Source organism: Coloeus monedula, assembly GCF_965178545.1.
Source record: "Coloeus monedula genome assembly, chromosome: 17".
Taxonomy (NCBI): Eukaryota; Metazoa; Chordata; class Aves; order Passeriformes; family Corvidae; genus Coloeus; species Coloeus monedula.
In genome coordinates this window covers 5,816,157-5,835,678 of record NC_138797.1, presented here as the reverse complement: position 1 = coordinate 5,835,678, position 19,522 = coordinate 5,816,157, and the positions used below count along the sequence as shown (strand labels likewise).

The 19,522-nt window shown below is 51.8% G+C and overlaps 1 protein-coding gene across 2 annotated transcripts; it reads left to right on the top strand.

Annotated features, from left to right (window-relative positions):
- The first annotated feature begins 1,384 nt into the window (after positions 1-1,384).
- PKIG (cAMP-dependent protein kinase inhibitor gamma) lies at positions 1,385-18,327 on the top strand. Of its 2 annotated transcripts, none has more exons than XM_082292920.1 (4): positions 1,385-1,531; positions 7,056-7,120; positions 16,232-16,407; positions 17,594-18,327. In XM_082292920.1, exons 3-4 carry the CDS (start codon positions 16,257-16,259, stop codon positions 17,671-17,673), a joined length of 231 nt encoding a protein of 76 aa, XP_082149046.1. In that variant the 5' UTR covers positions 1,385-1,531; positions 7,056-7,120; positions 16,232-16,256; the 3' UTR covers positions 17,674-18,327. The 2 variants fall into 2 exon arrangements, with proteins under 2 accessions (XP_082149046.1, XP_082149045.1); XM_082292919.1 differs by having other exon boundaries at positions 7,053-7,120.
- The last annotated feature ends 1,195 nt before the right edge of the window (positions 18,328-19,522 follow it).

Genomic DNA, 19,522 nt, shown 5'->3' with positions numbered 1-19,522 from the left:
GCACACACAGATTATGTCTGGAGGTGGTGATGGCAGCAGAGGTGGAAAAGTTCCAAGTGTGCAAGGTGGTGCCAAGGTGGGAGGAGAGGCTGGTGCTCTTCACCTGGCACTGAGTGGCTCTGGGTCCCATCTGTCATGGGAGAGCTGCAGCAATGCAGAGATGCTGCTTCTGTGCCTGTCTGGTGCTCAGCAAGACAGTGGGTTGGGAAAGTGCTCCTGGCTCACACCACTCACTTTGCATGCAACCTGAAACAAAAACTCACCTTGCTTGAGTGGGGACTGGATCCGTTTCTTGGCAAACACCCTTTGTGCTCCCCAGTTGAGTTGAGGACCTGAGTGTTCTTACAGCAGGGATGGAGCAAACCTTTCAGTCTCTCAACAAAGCAATTACCACTAATGAGCCCTGTTCCAGTCTGAGCGTTCAGGCAGGAGCAGGCAGCACTATGTACATTCCTGTGTGCTCACACACCTTCCCTCCACACTGGTGGGGCCAGGCAGGAGCACGGGCCCAGGGGATGACTGCAACCACCTTGATTGATTGGTTTCAGCCACACGGTGGGGTCTGCAAGGCTGATGGGACACCAGGAGGGGATGCCAGCCAGAGGGACATTCCTCAGTCCATGTGGTACTGTGTGGTACCAAGAACATCCAAAATTTTCTCTTCTTCTCTAGTGACCTCAAGCTCACTGAGAGCTCCCAGGGCATGCTTCACACAGCAGGGTGGCCACAAAGGCATGTGTTTTATATGTGATACTGCCTTAGCACCTTCCCCCTTAAATCCAGTGCTGTCACCAGCTAGCTCTGCACTTCACCCCCAAATACAGCTGGCATACAGGGGCAGATGAGCTGCAGTACTCCTGGGGTTTACTCCATGGGAGTCAGTGGAGCAAGAAGCACTCCAATACAACACAAAGCTGGGTTTTTCTTGGGAGGCACTTTCCCAGTGCTACACCTGAGCAGGATAGCTCAGGCTGCTCGGGGGGGTGGTGGTGTCTTTGGCCAGGCAGTGGTGGAGAGGATAAACGGTGGGATGCAGGTGAGATGTGCATCCGAGCAATATGCCAGAGAATCCTGGGGGAGCTGCAGGCAGGAGGGAGCGCCCGGCAGCAGAAGCCCCAGCGCTGAGCATCGAAGGGAGGATGCTCGAGCACATGCAGCTGCCGGGGGATGGGGTTACAAACCGAAGCTAAACAAAGATCCCTGTGAAAAGGAAACGGATCCCTCCTGCCGACTGTAAGGTAGGAGCCAAGCGGGAGTTGCTTGACATCATCGGGCAGAGCATTGGATTACAGCAGGCAGGGACTGACTCGAGGGGAGGAGAACACGCCCCTTGGCCCCACAAGTGCAACTTCATTTAGCAGCTCCCAGTAGAAGGAAACTGCAAGTCTGAAAGTGGCCGCGGCTCTCCCGGGCAGCCTGGCTGCTCGCCACAGCGGGCAGAGACGCCAGGAGGGTGTAATCCAGCTTCGACTCCTTCCTCAGCGGCGGGACCACAGGACTTGGGAGCTGAGAAGCGGCGGGAGCCAGGGCTGTAAGTAGGGCTGTGCTCGCTGTAGTGGGGGCAAGAGCCTGGCGAGGGGCTGGGGTGGTGGGTGACAAGGACGCCTGCCTGGGAGTGCAGCCAGGGGCTCTTGTCCTGCCCACAGCCGTGCCACGAGGCAGGGGTTTGTTCGGAGAGACGGTGAACTTTTACCCAACCGACTGCGAACAGCGGGGGTTTTGCTGCCAGCAAACCGGGGGCTGAAACGGCAGAGCTGCATCCCGGTTTTTCTGCTGCTGGGAGAGAGAAGCCGCTCGCGGGCTGATGGCAGGGAGGTGGCTGCTGTTTCGCTTGGGAAATAACGCGGTTCAGCGCTCGCCGCAAAGGGGTAGCAGGGAGAGCAGACTCAGAGGATAGAAATCACAGAGGACCGCGGATCAGTGACCCCCGTGGGGATTTCTGGCCTCATTTCCAACATGTGTCCGTTTATTCTGAGCGATTTGCCGGAGGGAATCCCTTACAGCATGGGGGTTGCTCTGTGCTCGCACGGGAATGGGACAGGCGCCCGGCAGTCCGTCAGTGCGGGGCCGTGGTGGGAATCCATCCCTTGGGATGTCAGGAGCCGTAGGGGCTGCCCGGGACTCCCCTCGGAACTGCGGGCACGAGCAGAGCTTTCAGAGCGTGGCAGCAGAAGCAGGCTCAGAGACTTGCTGGCATCCGGCTTTCCAAGCAAATGTTTGAAAAGGCAAAGACTCGTGATAAAAAAAGAACTGCTGTGTGGTGGTATTCTCAGGAGGCTTTGCAAATTCCTCCACCTCGAAGCTGTGTGTCTTTCCTCTCTCTGGATTCCCCTAAGCAGCTGGTAGCGAGCCGTGGTGGGGAGCTTTCACATGCATGCAATGCCTTGGCCCCAAAGGCGTCTTTGGGAAATTTCCTTTGCTTGGAAGGGGTAAATGGTTCTGCAGATCAAGAGCCAAGTATAGCTGTGAACCCAGAGGCAATGCCCTGGGTGGCTGGGCTGGTGACTCAAACTAGGAGGAGGACAGGCTTGGGTCAGCGAGCATGAGGCAGCTGCAGCGGGGATGCTGCTGCAGTGTGAGGGTGAAGGGGGATTTGTGGAGTGGGTACGGCTTGACTGGGTGGCTGAGACTCTCAGATGGTGACAGCCCCTCGAGCTCTGGGCTGTTTGCTCGGCGTGCCTGGCTTGGTTACTGTGAGGCAATGCTTGGCTTCAGAGACTCTTGCCTGGAAGGAACCACCATGCTAATGTGTGGCCACCCAACAGAGAAATTGCCACCTTTCAGCTCTTGTGAGGGGTGGTGTTTAGGAAAGGGGGATGCATGAAGAGATCCTCAATGGCTGTACTTGTTTATAGTGCAGATGTAGGTTAAATGGCCATTTATAAACATGGATATACCAATAGAGCTTCATCTACCCTCAGGCACAGAACAGAGCACTGAGTCCTTCAGGCAGAGTTTCACATGGGTGTGAGCAGCCTATGCTGTCGTTTTGGGGGACACTTTCCAGAGTGTAGACTCAGATGCCTCAGAGAACTAGAGACCATTAACTACAGTACACAGGCAGCTTGGTCACGAGGAGATGAAACCCAGGAATGTTCACAGCTGTGCATCTTCTGACCACCTGGCACTTCTGTAGCCAGTGGCTGATCCTGAGGGGTGTACAGGCACATGATGAGCTAGGATGGGGAGTTTTGCTTTTTCCTCTTATTCCAAAGAAAAATCAATGTTCTTTTGATCCCTCTCAGAGGAATACCCACAGGGACACAACCTTGCCGCCCAAAATAACTATGGAAAACGTTTTCCAAGCTGCTAACATTTCCTGATCTCCCACATTTCAGAACCAGTTCCTGCGGCACACTGCTGTGCATTAATGCCTCCAGCCTGTCTGGGCACCCAAGCACCAGCATCATTCCTATTTTACATGGGCCTCACACAAAGCAGATGATTTCCCTGGGCTCACGCAGGTCTGTAGCAGAATGGGGGACGAATCTACACATCCATAAGGAACAGCAGAAGCTTCAACCTGGCTTTTTATTTGCCTGTGTCACCCTGTTCTGATCTCTCCCATTTTCACATTCCAGTTGTTTCTCCACACTCTTAGGGGTTTCCTCTGTGTCATCAAAGCTGTTTATACAGACTGATCCAAAAAATAAATTTTCCATCACAACACCCATTTTAGAGAGGATGAGAGGGGAAGAAAGCCCACTGCTTCTAGCTGTCTTGCTCATGAATAGAAAAGGACAAGTCATAAGGGAAGCCGCTCCCCAGGGTTGCCAGCACCAGCCAGGGAGAAGAGAAGGTTCAGGTGTTCCATGGGCCTTGTCCCAGGCTCCTCATGATGGCAGTTAGAGAGGCTGAGATGGCTCCAGGCCTCGGCGGGCACCTGCAGCACAAAGCAGGAAGAGCAGCAGTTGGACTATGAACTGCCTGGGCCCCACTTCAAAACTCTCACTCGCTTCGAGCCTAAGGGAGTATGTACTTTACACCACTCATTTCTGGTTTCCACAGCAAATTCCCCAGCACTTCCCTTCCCAGGAGAGCCCAGAGAGGCCAGGTGCTCTTTGCACAGCTCCTCCATGCAGGCACAGTGCCAGTCACAAGCCACTGCCTGGGGAACTCCCTGTCGGGCGCCGAAATGCCATTTCTGTTGATATTTGCAGTGATGTAATAAGCCAAACATATCCCCACCAGAGCGTCACCAACTTTACTGGAGTTACTGTTTCCACAAAGTGTAATTAATCTGTGGTGCTCACTGCCATGAGATATCCGTGGAACAAAGAGCTCTGAAGGCATTTTAATGGATATCAGGTAGTTATCTTGGTAACAAAACAATCCTGGGTATGATTAAGAGGATATTGCATTGTAAGGATTGTAACACCTCCTGGTTCAGAGTCATTAGTGACTTCAGAAAAGCATTCCAGTACGATTAGAGGTTTTCTTGTACCTCTGAAGCCGAGGTTGCCAGCTGCTGCTGGAGACAGGGCACTGAATGAGGCAGTCTGGCTGCTCTGGGAGGACCAGGCTGCTGTCCTGATCAGCCATGCATGCAGCCTGTTGTTTACCCAGCAGCCAAGAGATGCAAGAACAACCTTCTCCTTGCTGCCATCATCTTGCTTGAAACCAGGAAGGATTTCCTCTCTGGATCAAAGCAGCACCGTAACAGCTGTTGTGTAGAATAGTCTTGAATTCTGCCAAAAAAACATTCTGGGGTGTGTTTTTCTGGAACATACATTCATCTTGAAGCAATGCTGAGAGGACTAAGGTTATTTTATGTGTTTGCTCCTTTTGGGTAACAGTTGGTCACCATGGAGGGAATCTGAACCTCAAACATCAGATGGGACAAGAGAAAACGATCTTAAGTTGCAACAGGGAAGGTTTAGGTTGAATATTAAGAAAAATTTCTTCACCAAAAGGGTTATCAAACACTGAAACAGGCTGCCCAGGGAACTGCTGGAGTCACTATCCCAGGAAATATTAAAAAAATGCCTGGATGTGGCACTTGGGGACATGGCTTAGTGGTGGACTTGATGACCTTAAAGGTCTTTTTCAGTCTAATTGATTCTATAATTTTATGCTGGTGCCCTTGTAATTCATTCCTGATGGGGTGTGGATGTTTATCTAGCCAATGAACATTTCTGCTAGGGTCCCAAAATAATCCATGGTACCTTGATGGGTTACAGAACTAGACAACAAAACAAAGTCAGTGTAGCCCATCCTGAGGTGGACCAATCCATGTACCATCATTAAAGTTCCAGACAGCCTGGCCTTTGTGCTGAGGGGCCTCTGGAGCTCTGCCCATCACCCTGGGAGCAGCAGGACCAAGTGAGCCAGAAGAGGATGAGCCTTTATGGATGGAACAAGAGGGGCATCTTCAAATCTGCAGACTCCAGATGCCCAAGCAAGGGCTGTGGGGAGAAACACCTAGCCAGAGCCAGGCCTGCAGGGTTAGAAAGCCAATACCAGCTGCTAAAGAGTTTTTGTCTCCAAAATCAGCTCTTTTTTGAGAGAGAAAATGGGGGTTTCCCCCCATGTCCCATCACAAACAAGGCTGCTCAGTGATAACTTCTACTTCAGAGCATCATTGCTCCAGTTTACTTTAAGCCTCTCTTGGCAGAGGCCCATGTGTTTTGAGATGTTTTGCAACACTGCTGAAGTGCTGGAGGTTCAGCTGTTTGGGCAGTGTAACATGCAAGCCAGGGCAGGAAGGCAAAGGAGGAAAATAAAGACTTGTGGATTCCCAAAGCTGGGTTTCTTCCTTCCTGCTTTTGTTTGGCTGCTTGGTGCCCAAAAAGGGCAATGCATATTCCCAGAGTTGTGGGAATACTGTTTCTTTTCCGGTCCAGTGTTTCCAGTAAGCACTTTGCTATAAATGGGGTTAAGACTAACAAAAGTTTATTGTTAAATCCCTGTGTCTTTGTTTAGCTCCTGTCATGATCATAATTAGCATTTTCCACTTCTGCAAGCCTGTCATCTGCAGAGCTGAAAGTGTTTTAAAATATTTGAAGCATCTAACAGGGGGAGGGAGTATTAATAGCTCCATTTAACAGATGGGCAAACTGACACATAAAAGCAGCAAGTGCCCTGTCCTTGAAGCAGGGCCAGAGCCAGCAAGTAGTCAGCTTCAACTACAAAGTTTTGAAAGTGGGTCAAAAAAATAAAGAGAAAGGCTGTAGATCTGTCCCAGTTTGGAAAATGATAGGAAATGGTTCCAGTCACAGTCATACTTAACCCAGATGGACCAGACAGATGAATTGCTGGATGAGCTGCTGCTTATATAGTTAAGTGGCTCATCTCTTGGTTTCTGTTCTGCTAACATTTGTCCCTGGGACAAAGGGAAAAACACAGTCCATGATGTTCCAAAATAGTCAGAAAGCTGAAACAGCTGCTAAAATAAGCAAGTGTCCTGTTGGCTGGGCTCTGCAGGTCAGGGGATTGCAAAGCACCCACAGATGTTGAGGCCACAGAGGAAATGTCTTTGAGCAGGGCCTGGGGACAGCAGGAGGAGGCTCAGCTGTGCACAAACAGCACAGACCCAAGGAGCTGGACACAGACCCAGCAAGGCAAACAGAACTAGATTAAAGTTCCCCTTTCACCTCAGAGAAGCTGATATGGGAGTTTCACTTCTTTAAAGGGCAGCAGAGCTGCAAACCAATATTCATTTATACTCTGGAGGCAGCTGCTGGTCCCTGCAGTGCAGGTCAGGACATGAGTTGCCTCAGTTCTCCCAGCACCTGTGGGAGGGCAAAGAAAGAAGCAAAACCAAAGAGGACTTCTCTGTGCAGCCCAGCTGGCCTTTCCATGTACTTTAACACAACAGTCCAAGTCTATTAGCACAAACCCTCCTGAGGAGGTGCCACATGAACACACCATTCCACAACCCTTGTGCTGGTGGTGTCTCCACCAAGCCAGGCTCCATCTGAGTCTGCTGGGCAGAGCCCTGCCAGCCCTCAGCCATCCTGGTCACTAGAGAGTGGGAAGAGCAGCTGAGCCTTATGCTTCCCAAAACAAGCACAGATAATGTTTTCTTACTTTTTTTCCTTCTTCTTTCCCAGAAGCTGTTGTCCTGCTGTGCATGAAGCGTGTTTGAAGTCATGTCCAGAAGGAAAGTCCTCTAAATCAGGTAGGGACTCACACTATGGCTGATAAAGCTTTTATTCACAGGGAAATATTACAAACAGAAATGGGTTTTTTCCTTCCTGTAGCATTGAGTCACTTGACCTCCCTCTGTATTCTGGATTACTAGATGCTAGAAAGCCGCTAAGAGGAAAAAAAATGCCAACAATTCTGCCATAATGACTTTCCTGCTGTATTATCCACACCTCACAGCCATGTCCTTGTACCAAGCCATGTTCCAGCTCTGACTCCAAGGCAGCCCCCAGTGCCAGTTGTGCTCCACAGCCTCTCCCTGCCAGCGATGGGGATGTGCTGTGCAAATCCTGCTAAAGGCTGCCCACATGCTTTGCACGGGAATGTTGTTTGCCTGTACACAACGATGTAAGCGAGTTCTGTTCTGCGTGTAGAGTCAGCCCAGCAACGTCCAGGGAACCCCCAAAGCTTAACCTTCCGTGGCTCCTGCATAAATGGCAAGTCCTCTCTGTGGTTCTGCTCCTGTGGCTCCTGCACTCAGAGCATCCCCTCTGTCCTCAGATCACTGCTTTCCCTTGCACAGAGCTGCCAGGGCTGTTTTGTGTGAGGTCTGCAGTACAGGATCTCAGGACTCTTTGGTGCACACAGACATCCCTCCTCTTGCAGGTCACTCAGAGCAGTTCATCTCACATCCAGCATGGTCCCTACGCATGTTGGAGACACCCTGTGTCCTTCTATGCCCCAGCTGCACTTCAACAGGCAATAAAATACTTGGCAATTGATTTTATTAGGAGCTTTCCCTTTCCTAAGGCTAGAGCTGGCAGTGATCACTGAGCATCCCCAGGGTAGCATTACAGTCATGTCTCCTCTTCAGCTCAGGTTTAGATGTCACATCCCCAGGGACTTCAGCAGAGAGACTTACCCTGCCGGCAGGAAGGATCAGGAGCTGCTGTCCCCTAACACAGCTATAAGGAAATGAAATACATCTGTCACAGAAATATTCAGCCAAGGAGATGTGCAGGCCTGCAGAGCTCTCCCTGCCCAGGTGGGGCTCCCAGCAGGGTAGCACAGCCAAAGGGGCTCCTGATTCCATTGGGTAACAGAAGCCGTGGAGCCACCTGGAGCCTCAGGCACCCCTCGCTGGCAGCCTGTTCTGAACCCCAACACTTTCCTTTTCTGTTGTAGGGCTAACACCAATAGCACCATCCCAGCCACCAAAGACAGATCTTCCCCAAACCCCTTTCTCAGCAAGCACTGCCCCTGGCCCAGGGTGGGGGTCGCAGTGGTGGCTTTCTGTGCAGTGGAGCAGACAGACAGGGCAGCCAGCTCCAGGGAGCAGAGGTAAGCCTGGTTTTGCTAACCAGCTTCGTTCTGTGCTGACACTCTTAAGAGGTGCCCTGGTTATTTTTAGGCATCACTGGGAGCTGACAGGGATCTTGCACCTCAGGAGGCATAACAGCCTTTCACTCAGCCCCTTACACAGCTCTGAGTCAGGAGGACTCTTTGGATGCTGGATGCAAATTCCTATGGGATTGTGCAAGCCTCAGTGAGGCAGAGCCAAGGCAGGTGGCTCTCAGCTTCCTGCACCCTGTGCTGAGCAGAGCCTCCTCAAGCAAAGCCTCCTCAACAGCAGGAGCAGCCAAACCTGCCCAGTTACAGCCCTCACAACTCCTCTTTCAAGCTCAGCTCCCCTTCCCAGCCACACAAGCGCTGCTTTCCCAGAGCAGCAGGGCTCAGCTCCTCAGATGACAAAGAAGAGCTGGACTAAGTAGCTCTGTTTCCTTCTAGGCATAAGAATAAGGGCTCATCCTTGTTTACCTCTGTCCTTGTAGAGAGGTCTCCCTCAAACCAGAAAGAGAACTACACCATCAAGGACTGCTGTAGCTTCACCTTCCTCTTATATGTGACAAGGGCAGCTGTGCTAGAAAATAGCCCCAGCTGCGTCTCCTCAGCTCTTGTTTGACTTCTCCTTACCCAGGGAAGCCTCCAACGTATTGGGGAGCTTGTGCTGAGGTAGAGCATCCCTGAGCCAGGAATTCAGGTGGGGTTTTAGAGGTGATGTTCACTCAGAGGTCAGTGCCTCAGTGTGATCAGAAAAGCTGTGGGGCTACTGGGGGGTTTCCAGCCTTTGAGGTGGAATCCATTGGGACTTTTCTTCATGAACAATCTGGAGGAAGGCAAGGAACCCAAGCCTGAAAGGAATCCCCATTGCACAGGAATTCACCCTGTGGCCCAGGTGTGGTAGGGTGACTGCATATCACAAGCAGGGAGAATACATGGGCCATGCCTGCCCCAGCAGCTGTGGGATTTCTGTAGCTGAAGGGTCACTGGTCTGTGGCGTGTCTGCTTTGCAAGTTCAGGCACTAGCAGATCCTCCACACAGTTGTTCATGTAAAAATATATTGACACATAAAGGGAAATAAGTAAGAAGTTGTGAGAAAATAAAAGTAATGGAGAAGAGACTCATAACCCCAGAGTCCTTACAGCTTTGAAAGGGGACAGAGGGTCCTGTGAGTGCTCATGGCTGCTCCAGGTGAACACAAGCGATTTGACTCTCTTCTCTCTGCCATGCAAAAGCCACAGTGCTGTGTCCATCCAGTGTGAGCCTGGCTTGAGGGGGTGAAAAATGGGCAGGGAGAAAGGTGCCAGCCTGCCATGTCCTAGGGCCTGCTGGGGCTGAGCGTGGCTTATCCATGCTGTCACCCATCCCTCAGAGGGACATGTGTCTTTTGGAGGTGGGGACAAAGCAGAGTACCCTGATTCATTAGCACCTTGAAGCCGAGAGATGTGAAAAACAAGCTCGACCTGGGAACAAAACAAAAATACAGCTGCTGTCACGGCAACTGTCTCCAGATGCACAAAGAGACCAATTATTTCCGTTAATCAACTTAGTGAGAAGCTGCAGAAGAGGCTTAAGCTACATCGAGGCTTGGTAGTGGGGGAGGGAGGAGCAGAGCGGCTCCATCGAACTGTGATTCTTCCCGTGCTGGAGGATTTTTGGAGCAGCTTCTCAGCACCCGTGCCTTGTGGGGACAGACAGAGGGATGCTGCCTGCTTCAGGCATGGGGATGCAGGCTGGCAGCACTGCGTGGCCAGAGCTGAGCACTGGGCACCCTTCTGGCAGATGGATGGATGGATGGATGGATGGATGGATGGATGGATGGACGGACGGACGGACAGACAGGGAGCTCCCTCCCACCATCACCCACTCATCCTAACGCTAACAGGATGCCAGTGGGGCTGAGCAATGCCCTCCTGCCTCCCTCAAGCTCCCCCTCTCCCCTGGGGATCAGAGCAGAGCACACAAGGACTCGCCCTACCCCGACACCGAGGGTTGGCTGGGATTTTGAAATCCGGCTGGGCCATTTCTTACATCAGTGGGAAGCCAGGCAGTGGCTGTGAGGATGTGGGACAGCAGGAGGGGCCTTGCAACAGTGAGGACTCTGCAGTGGGGGGGCCATGAGGATGTGCTGAAGGCCAGGAGGGAGGGGAAGGAGTTTGGGGAGCTTGGCAGAGCTGCATACAAGGTTCGTGAAGTCATAGAGGAGTCAGTCTAAGTCTTATCTTAAATATGGGGCTAAGCAATTAGTTATTAGTTCTACAGGCATTAAATGATCCTTATACTGTAAAACCAGGCCAAATGAAAAGAAGGGATCTATTTGTGGACACTGAACCTCAGCTGTATCTACTCTCCTCCTAAAGGAATTAAATTTTCCAGCAAGTCCTAGAGAATGCTGGAAGCTCTGTTCCTGCAAAACCACTGCAGTGGCTGGAGCAGCCATGATGTCTGTCCTGGCTGAATGTATCCTATTCAGTGTAAGAGCCAGACGGTCCAGAGTTATTACAAGGAATCCCACAGTTAAAACCTTGCATAAATGCCAGTGTGCCATACCCAACTTGATATCTCTTCATCACTGGAGTCTGGTGAGGCTTTTCCATGCTATTCTCACCTGGAAAGAAGCTGCTCAGCACATGAGATGGACACATGTGCCTTGGTAGGAGATCAGGCTGCTGCCCTGCTCCTGCTGTTTTCTCACCAAGCCAGGAAGCTCAGAGCTCAGCAGTTCAGAGCACATCAATTCTGGCCAGTCAGACCCACCACCACCACGTTGTGAAGAACACAGAGCCAACAGGAGAGGGGGAGCTCTGCCTCTGGTGCGGACCCTGTCACCAACCATACACAGCTTGTTGCAGCCAGGCTGGGCTCCCAACAGGAGCATCTTCATCCTCAGCTGCATCTTCAGCTCAGTTTCTGGCCATGGATCTGAGCTTTAGTGCATGGGGGTCATGAGACATAATGAGGCCTTTACAGCACAATCACAAGTCTAAAAATACCCAAACAGCACTGTTAAAGAGCCCTTCTTCTTTGATGTACAGCCCCTCATGCATGTTCCCAGACAAGACCCAGTGGAAAATTTGCTGAAATTCCAGCTGGAGGTTGTCAGACTGTTGGTGGAAACCCCCTGACCTCAAGTGCTGGCCTCAACCCTACGGGGTATTTTTTTCTCCTCACTGGATGTGACTCTCCCAGCAGGAAACCTCACAGCAAACCCACAGGGAGCACAGAAATCCCGGTGCTTCCGTCTCTGTGCTCTACCAGGCCCCCCTCTTTAGTAAACCATCCTACACTGTAAATATTTTAAAAGCCCAGCAGGGCTGCTGAGTATGTTTTGCTGTTGTTATGGATCCGGCCCCGGCAGGAGAGGTCTAATAATAGTCCTGTACCCTGGAATGAAAGGGCAAGGGGCACTGCACAATATGGAGAGCTCCAAGGAGACTGCACCACTTCATTCCTTGCTGGTGGGATGTGATGCCTGAGCAGAAAAAAGGGTCACATCCCTGTTCCCAAGCAGAACTTTGGAATTTCGCCCCAGAAACATGGCATGGTTTTGTTGGCTTCAGGGCTTTACAACTCCAGAAGTTTGGAGCGTGCTAAATCCACTGGTTAAATCCACCAAGCAGGAGGGAGAGCGTGTCCTGGGCTGGGCTGTGGGATGAGGGCGCCGTCTCCAACTGAAACCTGCAGCTGTTGGTCCCAACTGCCCCTGGCAATGGACAGCGTGAGGCCAAAGCTGGGCTGCAGCACCTCAAAACGGGACTCTGCCAGGGCTCCTGATGCCAGGAATTGCCTGCAGCAGGCACAGGAAAGGCTGAGGTACAGGACTCCCTGCCTCAGGTGTCCCAGGGACAGCACGGAGGGCAGGGCTGTGCTGGCTGCCTGAAGGCACAAGGGTGCCCAAGCAGGGGCCTAAGCTGCCTCATGCCTCACGGATCTGTGCAGAGAAGGGGGCCTTAGGAAGAGAGAAGAACACTGAGAAAGGCAAAAGGTTAAAGGGCAGAGCAGGAGGCACAAAGCAGGCAGGGGGGAAATGGCTGAGTTCAGCCCAGCCTGCTGATAGCCAGCACCAGCACCCAAAACCAGCCCTTCCTAGCCATGAAATGTTTAACCTAGATGAGGGACAGATGCAGTTTCGTGTGAAGGGTTTCCTTGAAACTGGAGTCAGGGCTGGCTGTGACTGTAGCATCCACCGAATCCCAGGGATCAGCCCTGGACACTGGCTGAGATTGCAGAGTGCTGTGCTGGGGGTGACCTGCCAGGTGTGCCCAGGTCGCTTCTCTGCCACCCTTACGTTGTTTGCAGTAACTGTTTGCTGTAGTCCCTGGGATCTGTGCTGTGAAGCAGGCAGGGGGGACACAGGAATCAAATGCAGGCTTGTCAGTGGGACCGAATGGAACATGGAGCTGACCCAAAAGAAATGCCTCCGTTTATTCTACCAAAAGGCAGAGGAAACATTTAACCCTTTAATTTTTTAGCACCCACCTTCTAAATGGGCAAAACTCAGCCCCAGAATGAGTAGGGCTGGTTTAGCTGCAGCCCCCAGAGCAGAGCCAGCTGCTCTGTCAGCTGCTGGGTGATTTCCCTGGAAAATGCCGACAAGCCCAGTTGCAATCCGACAGCAAAACCTCTCTGGAAGCCAAGTCCCCACCAGCAAAGCCAAGACTATTACAGCTCAGATTTTTTAGTACTCACAAGACACTACAGAAAAATAAGTCCAAACCAAAACAGCAGGCTTGGCAGATCCAGGGGCAGGAGCAGGGGCAGCTCTGGGGACATACCTGGTGTCAGTGGCAGCTTGTGAGGGGCTTCTTCACTTGTGGCCAGCTGCCCCGGTACAGGCAGCACCACTTCCCCATGGCAGAGGGGACACAGCCTCCCCCCAAGCAGCAAACTTTTGAGGAATGTGCAAGAGGCAGCAGATCCCAGCCTTCCTGCCCCATCCCTGCGGGCTGGCACGCTGTGCTGAGGGCACAGGGACTGCTTCTGTTACCATCAGCAGCAGGGAGGAAAGGGAGGGCAGGAAAGGACCCTCTGGGGACGAGCTGAATCACCTCTTTGAAGCGCCCTACAAACCTTTGCACATTGTATGTGTGTGCCGTGGGATAACGCCTGCAGTGCCTGGCAAGAGCAGGCCCATATCCTGCCAGTCCACGGGAGAATGAAAAAACAAAGGTGGGGAGCCAGCGGGTGATGCACCTCCCTTTGCACCCCCTGCCACCCCGAAATGACTCTCCAGGTGACAGTTTCAGGTTGAACTATGTGGCAAGAGGGAAGGTGGTTCCTTTGCAGTCCTGAAAGATGTTAAAAGCAGTCACTGAGTAAAACCCCACAGAACTGTGGGTTCTGTGCCTCGAAGCATGGAAATGCTGTTGGAAAAATCAGGTTTTTCTATCAAAATTGAGGCAGCTGCTCCCATCACCCTCTCAGCCCAACGACTTCCCAGAGGCAGAGGCTGGAATCTCTCTGCCAGCGGGGAGGGATCTGCCTGCAAGATTTTTTAGAGCCACCCACCTTGAAAATCCCGGAGGAATTGCACACATATGAAGGCTTTGCTGTTAAATGTGCCTGTCTCCAGCTCTTTGCATGGAGAGCCGAAGGCAGGAACCCTCCCAGCCACGGAAATAGATAAATCACATACGCCATCTCCCGGCCACCGAGCCGGCACCCAGACCCGCACACTTGGTGCCTCCTATTTTGAATCAGGGTCCGTGTGAGAGGAAACTTCCGTACTTGGCACTGCCACTAGCGTTGGCAGCTACATCAAGGGGCAGCGGGAAAACGCTGCATCCCAGGGGCTGGCTCCTGCTCCCCAGTTTGGGGAGTCCATCCTAGAAAGCAGATGGTCCTGCCCCTAGTACAAGGGCAGCAGGACTCTGGGGCACATCAGCTCTGGAATAGCCTCACTGGTTCGAGATGGACCCGGGCTTGTCTGGATTGCTCCTAGGGAAACCTCCCAAGTCCATATGACATCTCTCTGGCAGCTGTAGAATGTCAGCAGTGTCTGGGCTCTGGTGATCTGTGAGGATTTGTCTGGGAATGATGGATACTTGTCCTGTCCTGGGGAAAAGGCACTTTGCTCGCTGAGCTCATCCAGCCCGCTGCATCCAGAGTGGGTGCCTTATCCCAGGAAGGGCACGCCAGGGATGGAAGGAGGGAAAAGGAGAAAAAGAAGCTGGATCTCTTCCTGGGGCAAAAGATGCAGATTTTCCCAGGGCTTGTTAACAGGAGCTAGATGGATGCCAAGTCTGTAGAGGAGGCAGGTGTTCACAAGAATTGTTAACTTTGGGGAAATAGGATCTCCTGCAAGATTTGGGTGGGCCAAGCCCCACATCCCACCAGTGAGCTGGTCCCAGCACTAGGAGAGGAGTCCCTGGGGCTACCAAAACATGCTGGGTTTCCGTGGGTTTGTGGTTACTGCACCCTGCTCAGCTCAGGAACTGAGAGAATCTAACCTCTTTTATCCCAGTTATTGCATCTTCACCTGCATCTCCTTTCTACTGCCATAACATCGGGGATTGGAGTGAGGAGTGTGATTCCTGTTCAGGCTGGTGGTCTGCCAACAGATTTCCCTGGCAGGGAAATCAATATCAAGCAGGATTTGTAAAGGAAGCTGAGCAAACTCCTCTGTGGGTCATTAACTCCAAGGCACAAAAGCAAGTGAATGTGCATTAAATGTGCATGAATTTGTTTTCACTGCACACGAGCGTTTCTAATTGGGACCTGCTCCAAGCACTAACAGCATCAGCAGGGCTAGAGGCACATTTTACAGTGATCAGAATCACAGATAAGACAGCAATTAATCTCTTGATTCCACACAGAAAAACAAACTAAGTGCCAAACAGAGTATACAGGAGCAGGAACTGAGAGCTCCAGGTTTCCCGTGCAGAGGCAGCGTGCGCTTGCTGTGCCCAGGAGCCAGGATCCCCACAAGACCGTCCCCAGGTCCCTGCACTCCATGTGCTGTGCAAACGCTGGCAAGGGAAACCAGCAGCCAGAATGAAAACCCAGCAACTTAAGGATTCATCAGCTGAACTCAGAGCTGGCTCACAGCGGAGCTCGCATGTGACAAGTGGCCGCTCCGGGCCTTTCTTCGTGCTGTGCACTTGGCACTGGCACAAGTCTGGAGTGAAGGGATCCAAATGTCTTGCAGAAGGAATGATTTTCACATGGTAAAGTGTTTATCTCCCAGCAGTCTGGCCCAGCGCTTCTTCAGTGACATTCAACAGCCAGCGGAGGCCAGTACTGCTCCAAAGCCCTGGACCTGTAAAATACTCCCTGCTCCCCCAGCTTTCCGATGGGTATCCATCATTTCCCATTACAAATTCAGGTTGGATCACCACCCCATCCCCCAAGCAGTGAGCCAATTTGGCCTGTGTTCAGAGCTCCCATGGCATTTTGAGGAGGAAGCAGGGCTTTCTCTGTAATGCTTTTTCTGTAGGGAAAAGCTGCTGCAAGCGACCTTGTGCGCCTAAAGGAGAAGGCTGGAAACTCAAACAAGAGCCAAGTGCCGTGTCTGCCTTTGCAGTGGGAAGGCAGAACAAGTTCAGGCAGCTGGGATGGATCCTTCCTGCCTACCTGCCCTCACCTGGCACAGGGGGTCACCCAGCACAGTCTCCTCACACATCACCCCACGTGAGAGAGGTGATATCTGACATTTCAGTAGCTGCTGTCAGAGAACTGGAGCAGAGTTACAGGGACTATTTTCTCAGGCTGTAATGTTACCCCAGAGAGTAACCTAACCTGGAGGGAGCCATGACTTGAGCCATGCCGAGCATGCTGGGCCTCACAGCTGTGTTTTCTCTGCAGCGTTTTGCAAGCAAATAGAGATGCAATGGAGGTAGAGTCCAGCACCTACACTGACTTCATTTCCTGCGACCGGGCTGGCCGGAGGAACGCTGTCCATGACATCCAGCGAGAGGCAACCACCATCAGCATGCGCAAGCTGACTGAGGACATGGGTGACCTCGCTGTTGAGGGAGCAGGTGAGCTGCCACACGCACACACCACTAAGCCCAGCAGCTCCTGCACAGGCTGGAAGGGCAGGCACAAAGTGGCAGCACAGGTGACCGATGCTGTCTCCAGGAGCACTGAGGCTCAGGAGGAACATCCTGTTCCTCACTGCTTCAGTCAGTGCCTTCATGCTCATGGATGCTCAGGTAGTGGGAGACTCTCCAGATCAAGGGGTGCTTTCAGTGAGCTGAATGATCCCTGGTTCCTGGCACAGGAGCTCTGCACGCTCCAGCCCAGGCCCTTTGCTCATGGGTGCTTAAATAAGGCATGCACTGACCAAGACCCTTCCCAGAGCAAGTTACACATCAGGTACACCTTAGGCTTTATAAAAAGCAGGTATTGGGCAGGTTGTGGTTTGTCTTTTTCTTTTTTGGTTGGTTGTAAAAAAGTCAACCTTTGAATAGTTCTGCAGTACTTCAAATAACAACAGAAATAACTTTCACACCAGCAGCCATCTCCAAATGCTCCCCTTCAGCCCGAATGTGGCAGCAATGTCACCCTGCTCAGTATCTGCTGGCCAGCTGGCTGTGGGGAGCTTGAATCCTCTCTCAAACCTGCCACTCTCATTCCACTAAGAAGCCACACAACACAGACTATCATTGCAGAGGGGAAACTCAGTTTTTCACTTTGCTGTATTAATCCTCTAGCCTACAACCTTTCAGCACCACCATACCAGTGTTAGTCCATCCACCGGCCCATAGTAAGCAAAACTTGGAGCTGTTCTAACAGAGAGCAGCTCAGGCAGCTGCCAGGCTGTCAGGCAGACAGTTCTGGAGCACTTGAAAGTTGGGTGAGGAGAGCACATCCCTACCCTGAGGCTCCCTCCCAGCATTGCCAGATGTGTTGAGAAGTGTTTGTACTCCAGGAATGTGAAGGGAGAACCCAATACTCTTAATTATAGAATCATAGAAAATGGCTTGGTTTGGAATGGACCTTTAAGACCATCTGCCATGGGCAGGAGCACCTTCCACTTGACCTCCCAGTCCAATCCAAGCTGGTCTTGTACAGTCCCAGGGATGGGGCCAAGTATCTGGTCACAGGAGGGGGACAATAGCTCTTCAGGTGACAATCTGGATGAACTCAGCTATAGCAATTACCAATGGCTTGTGTCCTCAGCAGGGTGTAACTGTGCTTTCTTCCCAATCCTCCCTTCTGCAGAAAGCCAAAGAGATGCCAGTTCTTCTGACAACGACCCTGGAGCAAGACCAAAGGGGCAAGAAAGCAGCCCCTCCCCATGAGAGCAAAAAGGGGGTGGGTTGGGCAGGAGGAGGGCCTTGATGTGAACATTAAACAAGCATTTGTTGAATCTGTGGACAAAAGCCAACCTGGAACAGCAAGTTTTCTGTCAAATGCCTCTGCTGGAACCGTGCTTGTGTAGAGAGACACAAGACACTTGCAAGGACTGGCACCTCCAAAAGACTTCTGCCCCATCCCTAAAGATTAGAGCAACACTGCCGTGGTTGTAGTGATATGAGCCATTCTCAAGATGCCTTAGCTGCAATTTCCTCTTAGGGGAAAAACAGTTTCAGTAATAATAGACACACCAGATTTTCCTGTCCAAGGTACCTTCCTCCTTTGCAGATTTAGACTATTATTTATTCTGTTTCCATAGATTAGAAATTTAGATTATTGGTTTTTCTAAGCCTCACCCTCATCTGCATCTTAGACCTGGCCTCTGGATTGTCCACGTGGCCCCTTGTCAGGGTGGGCAGTGGGGAAAGGACCCGACCTGTCCTGCTGCCCTCATGTCAACACCACTCACCTGTGCTGCTGCTGCTTAGCATCAGGAAAGGACCAAAGCACAGCTGTGTGGGGATGAGCCCCACCTGGAGACCCAGCAGCACCAGCCACAGGCATCTTTTTCATCGGGTTTTAACACTTCAAGATGTTGTTAAGGGGAGGGGAGGAACATTTTGCTGGTTTGACTGTTGACATTCAGGCTTAACTTTGCAAGCTGTTAGCTGAGATGATCTCTGGTAGGATCTCACACCCTTCTCTCTTTAAGGAGACATGTTTTGTGTTAAAGATGGTTTGATAAAACTACATAAACTGTTGGAATAAATGACACAGCCTTCAAGTACTGAAGGTGGTTTTTTCTGCCTGGATGTTTCTTCTTCCTTTGTTTTACCTTTAGCTGCGGGGTGGTTTCATAGGGAGACACGGAGCTGTGCTAGGAGAGTCCCCTGAATTTGGGTCTCTTCTGAAAGCCCATGGGTTTGCAGCACCCAGGTGGAGGCAGGTGTAGTTGGGCAGACATTATAAAAGTCTGCCCCACTTTCCCAGGTTGGCTGCCCAGACACCAGCAGAATTGGTGCCAGTGGGAAGAGGTGTTTTCCCTCTGCAGCACAGAACTACAGAACACTGCTGGTGTTCCACTGATCCCAGTGGAGCAGCCTGACTGGGACTGACAGCCAGCACAGGGACAAGGCAGGGCTGACCTGGGAAACTCCCCACTGGTGACACAAGGGCAAGCATCACCCTGACAGCCTAGGGGAGAACTGAATGTTACAAGTTTGAGATTTACCAGCAAAAACAAGGCCATAAATCAGCAGAGAAGCAGTTGCCAGACAGAGGGAGAATTGTCTGTGAGAAGTGATGGCCATGGGGCAAGCACAGAGGTGTTCACAGCTCCAGCCCGCACAGGAAATGAGGAATTGGCAGCCAGGCAGTGGCCGTGGCTGCTGCTTTCCCAAAGAGTTCCCGGAGTGGCTGGGTGCCATCACAGAGCCATGCCCAGACAGCAGCCAAGAGCCTGCTCCCACTTCCCGTGCCCCAGGGCAAACCAGCAGGTAGTTCCTGGACCTGGCTGACAGCACAGTTGTGTCTTTAAGCCCCATTTCCAGCTCTTCTCACCACAGAACAGTAATTTTGGCTCATGCTGACACACACACAGAGATGAAAGGCAGTGTGGAAGGACTGAGCACCACACAAGACCTCCAGCAGTCAAATCTGGGCTAATCTTAGCTCTCCCTGGTCAGAAAATAGCTGTTTCAGAATTATATTTAGGCAGAAGAGTAGGGACCTGTTGGCCAGCTACTCTGAGCAGATGGGCAAGAGGCATCGGGTTCCCCCTGCAAGTGACAGCCA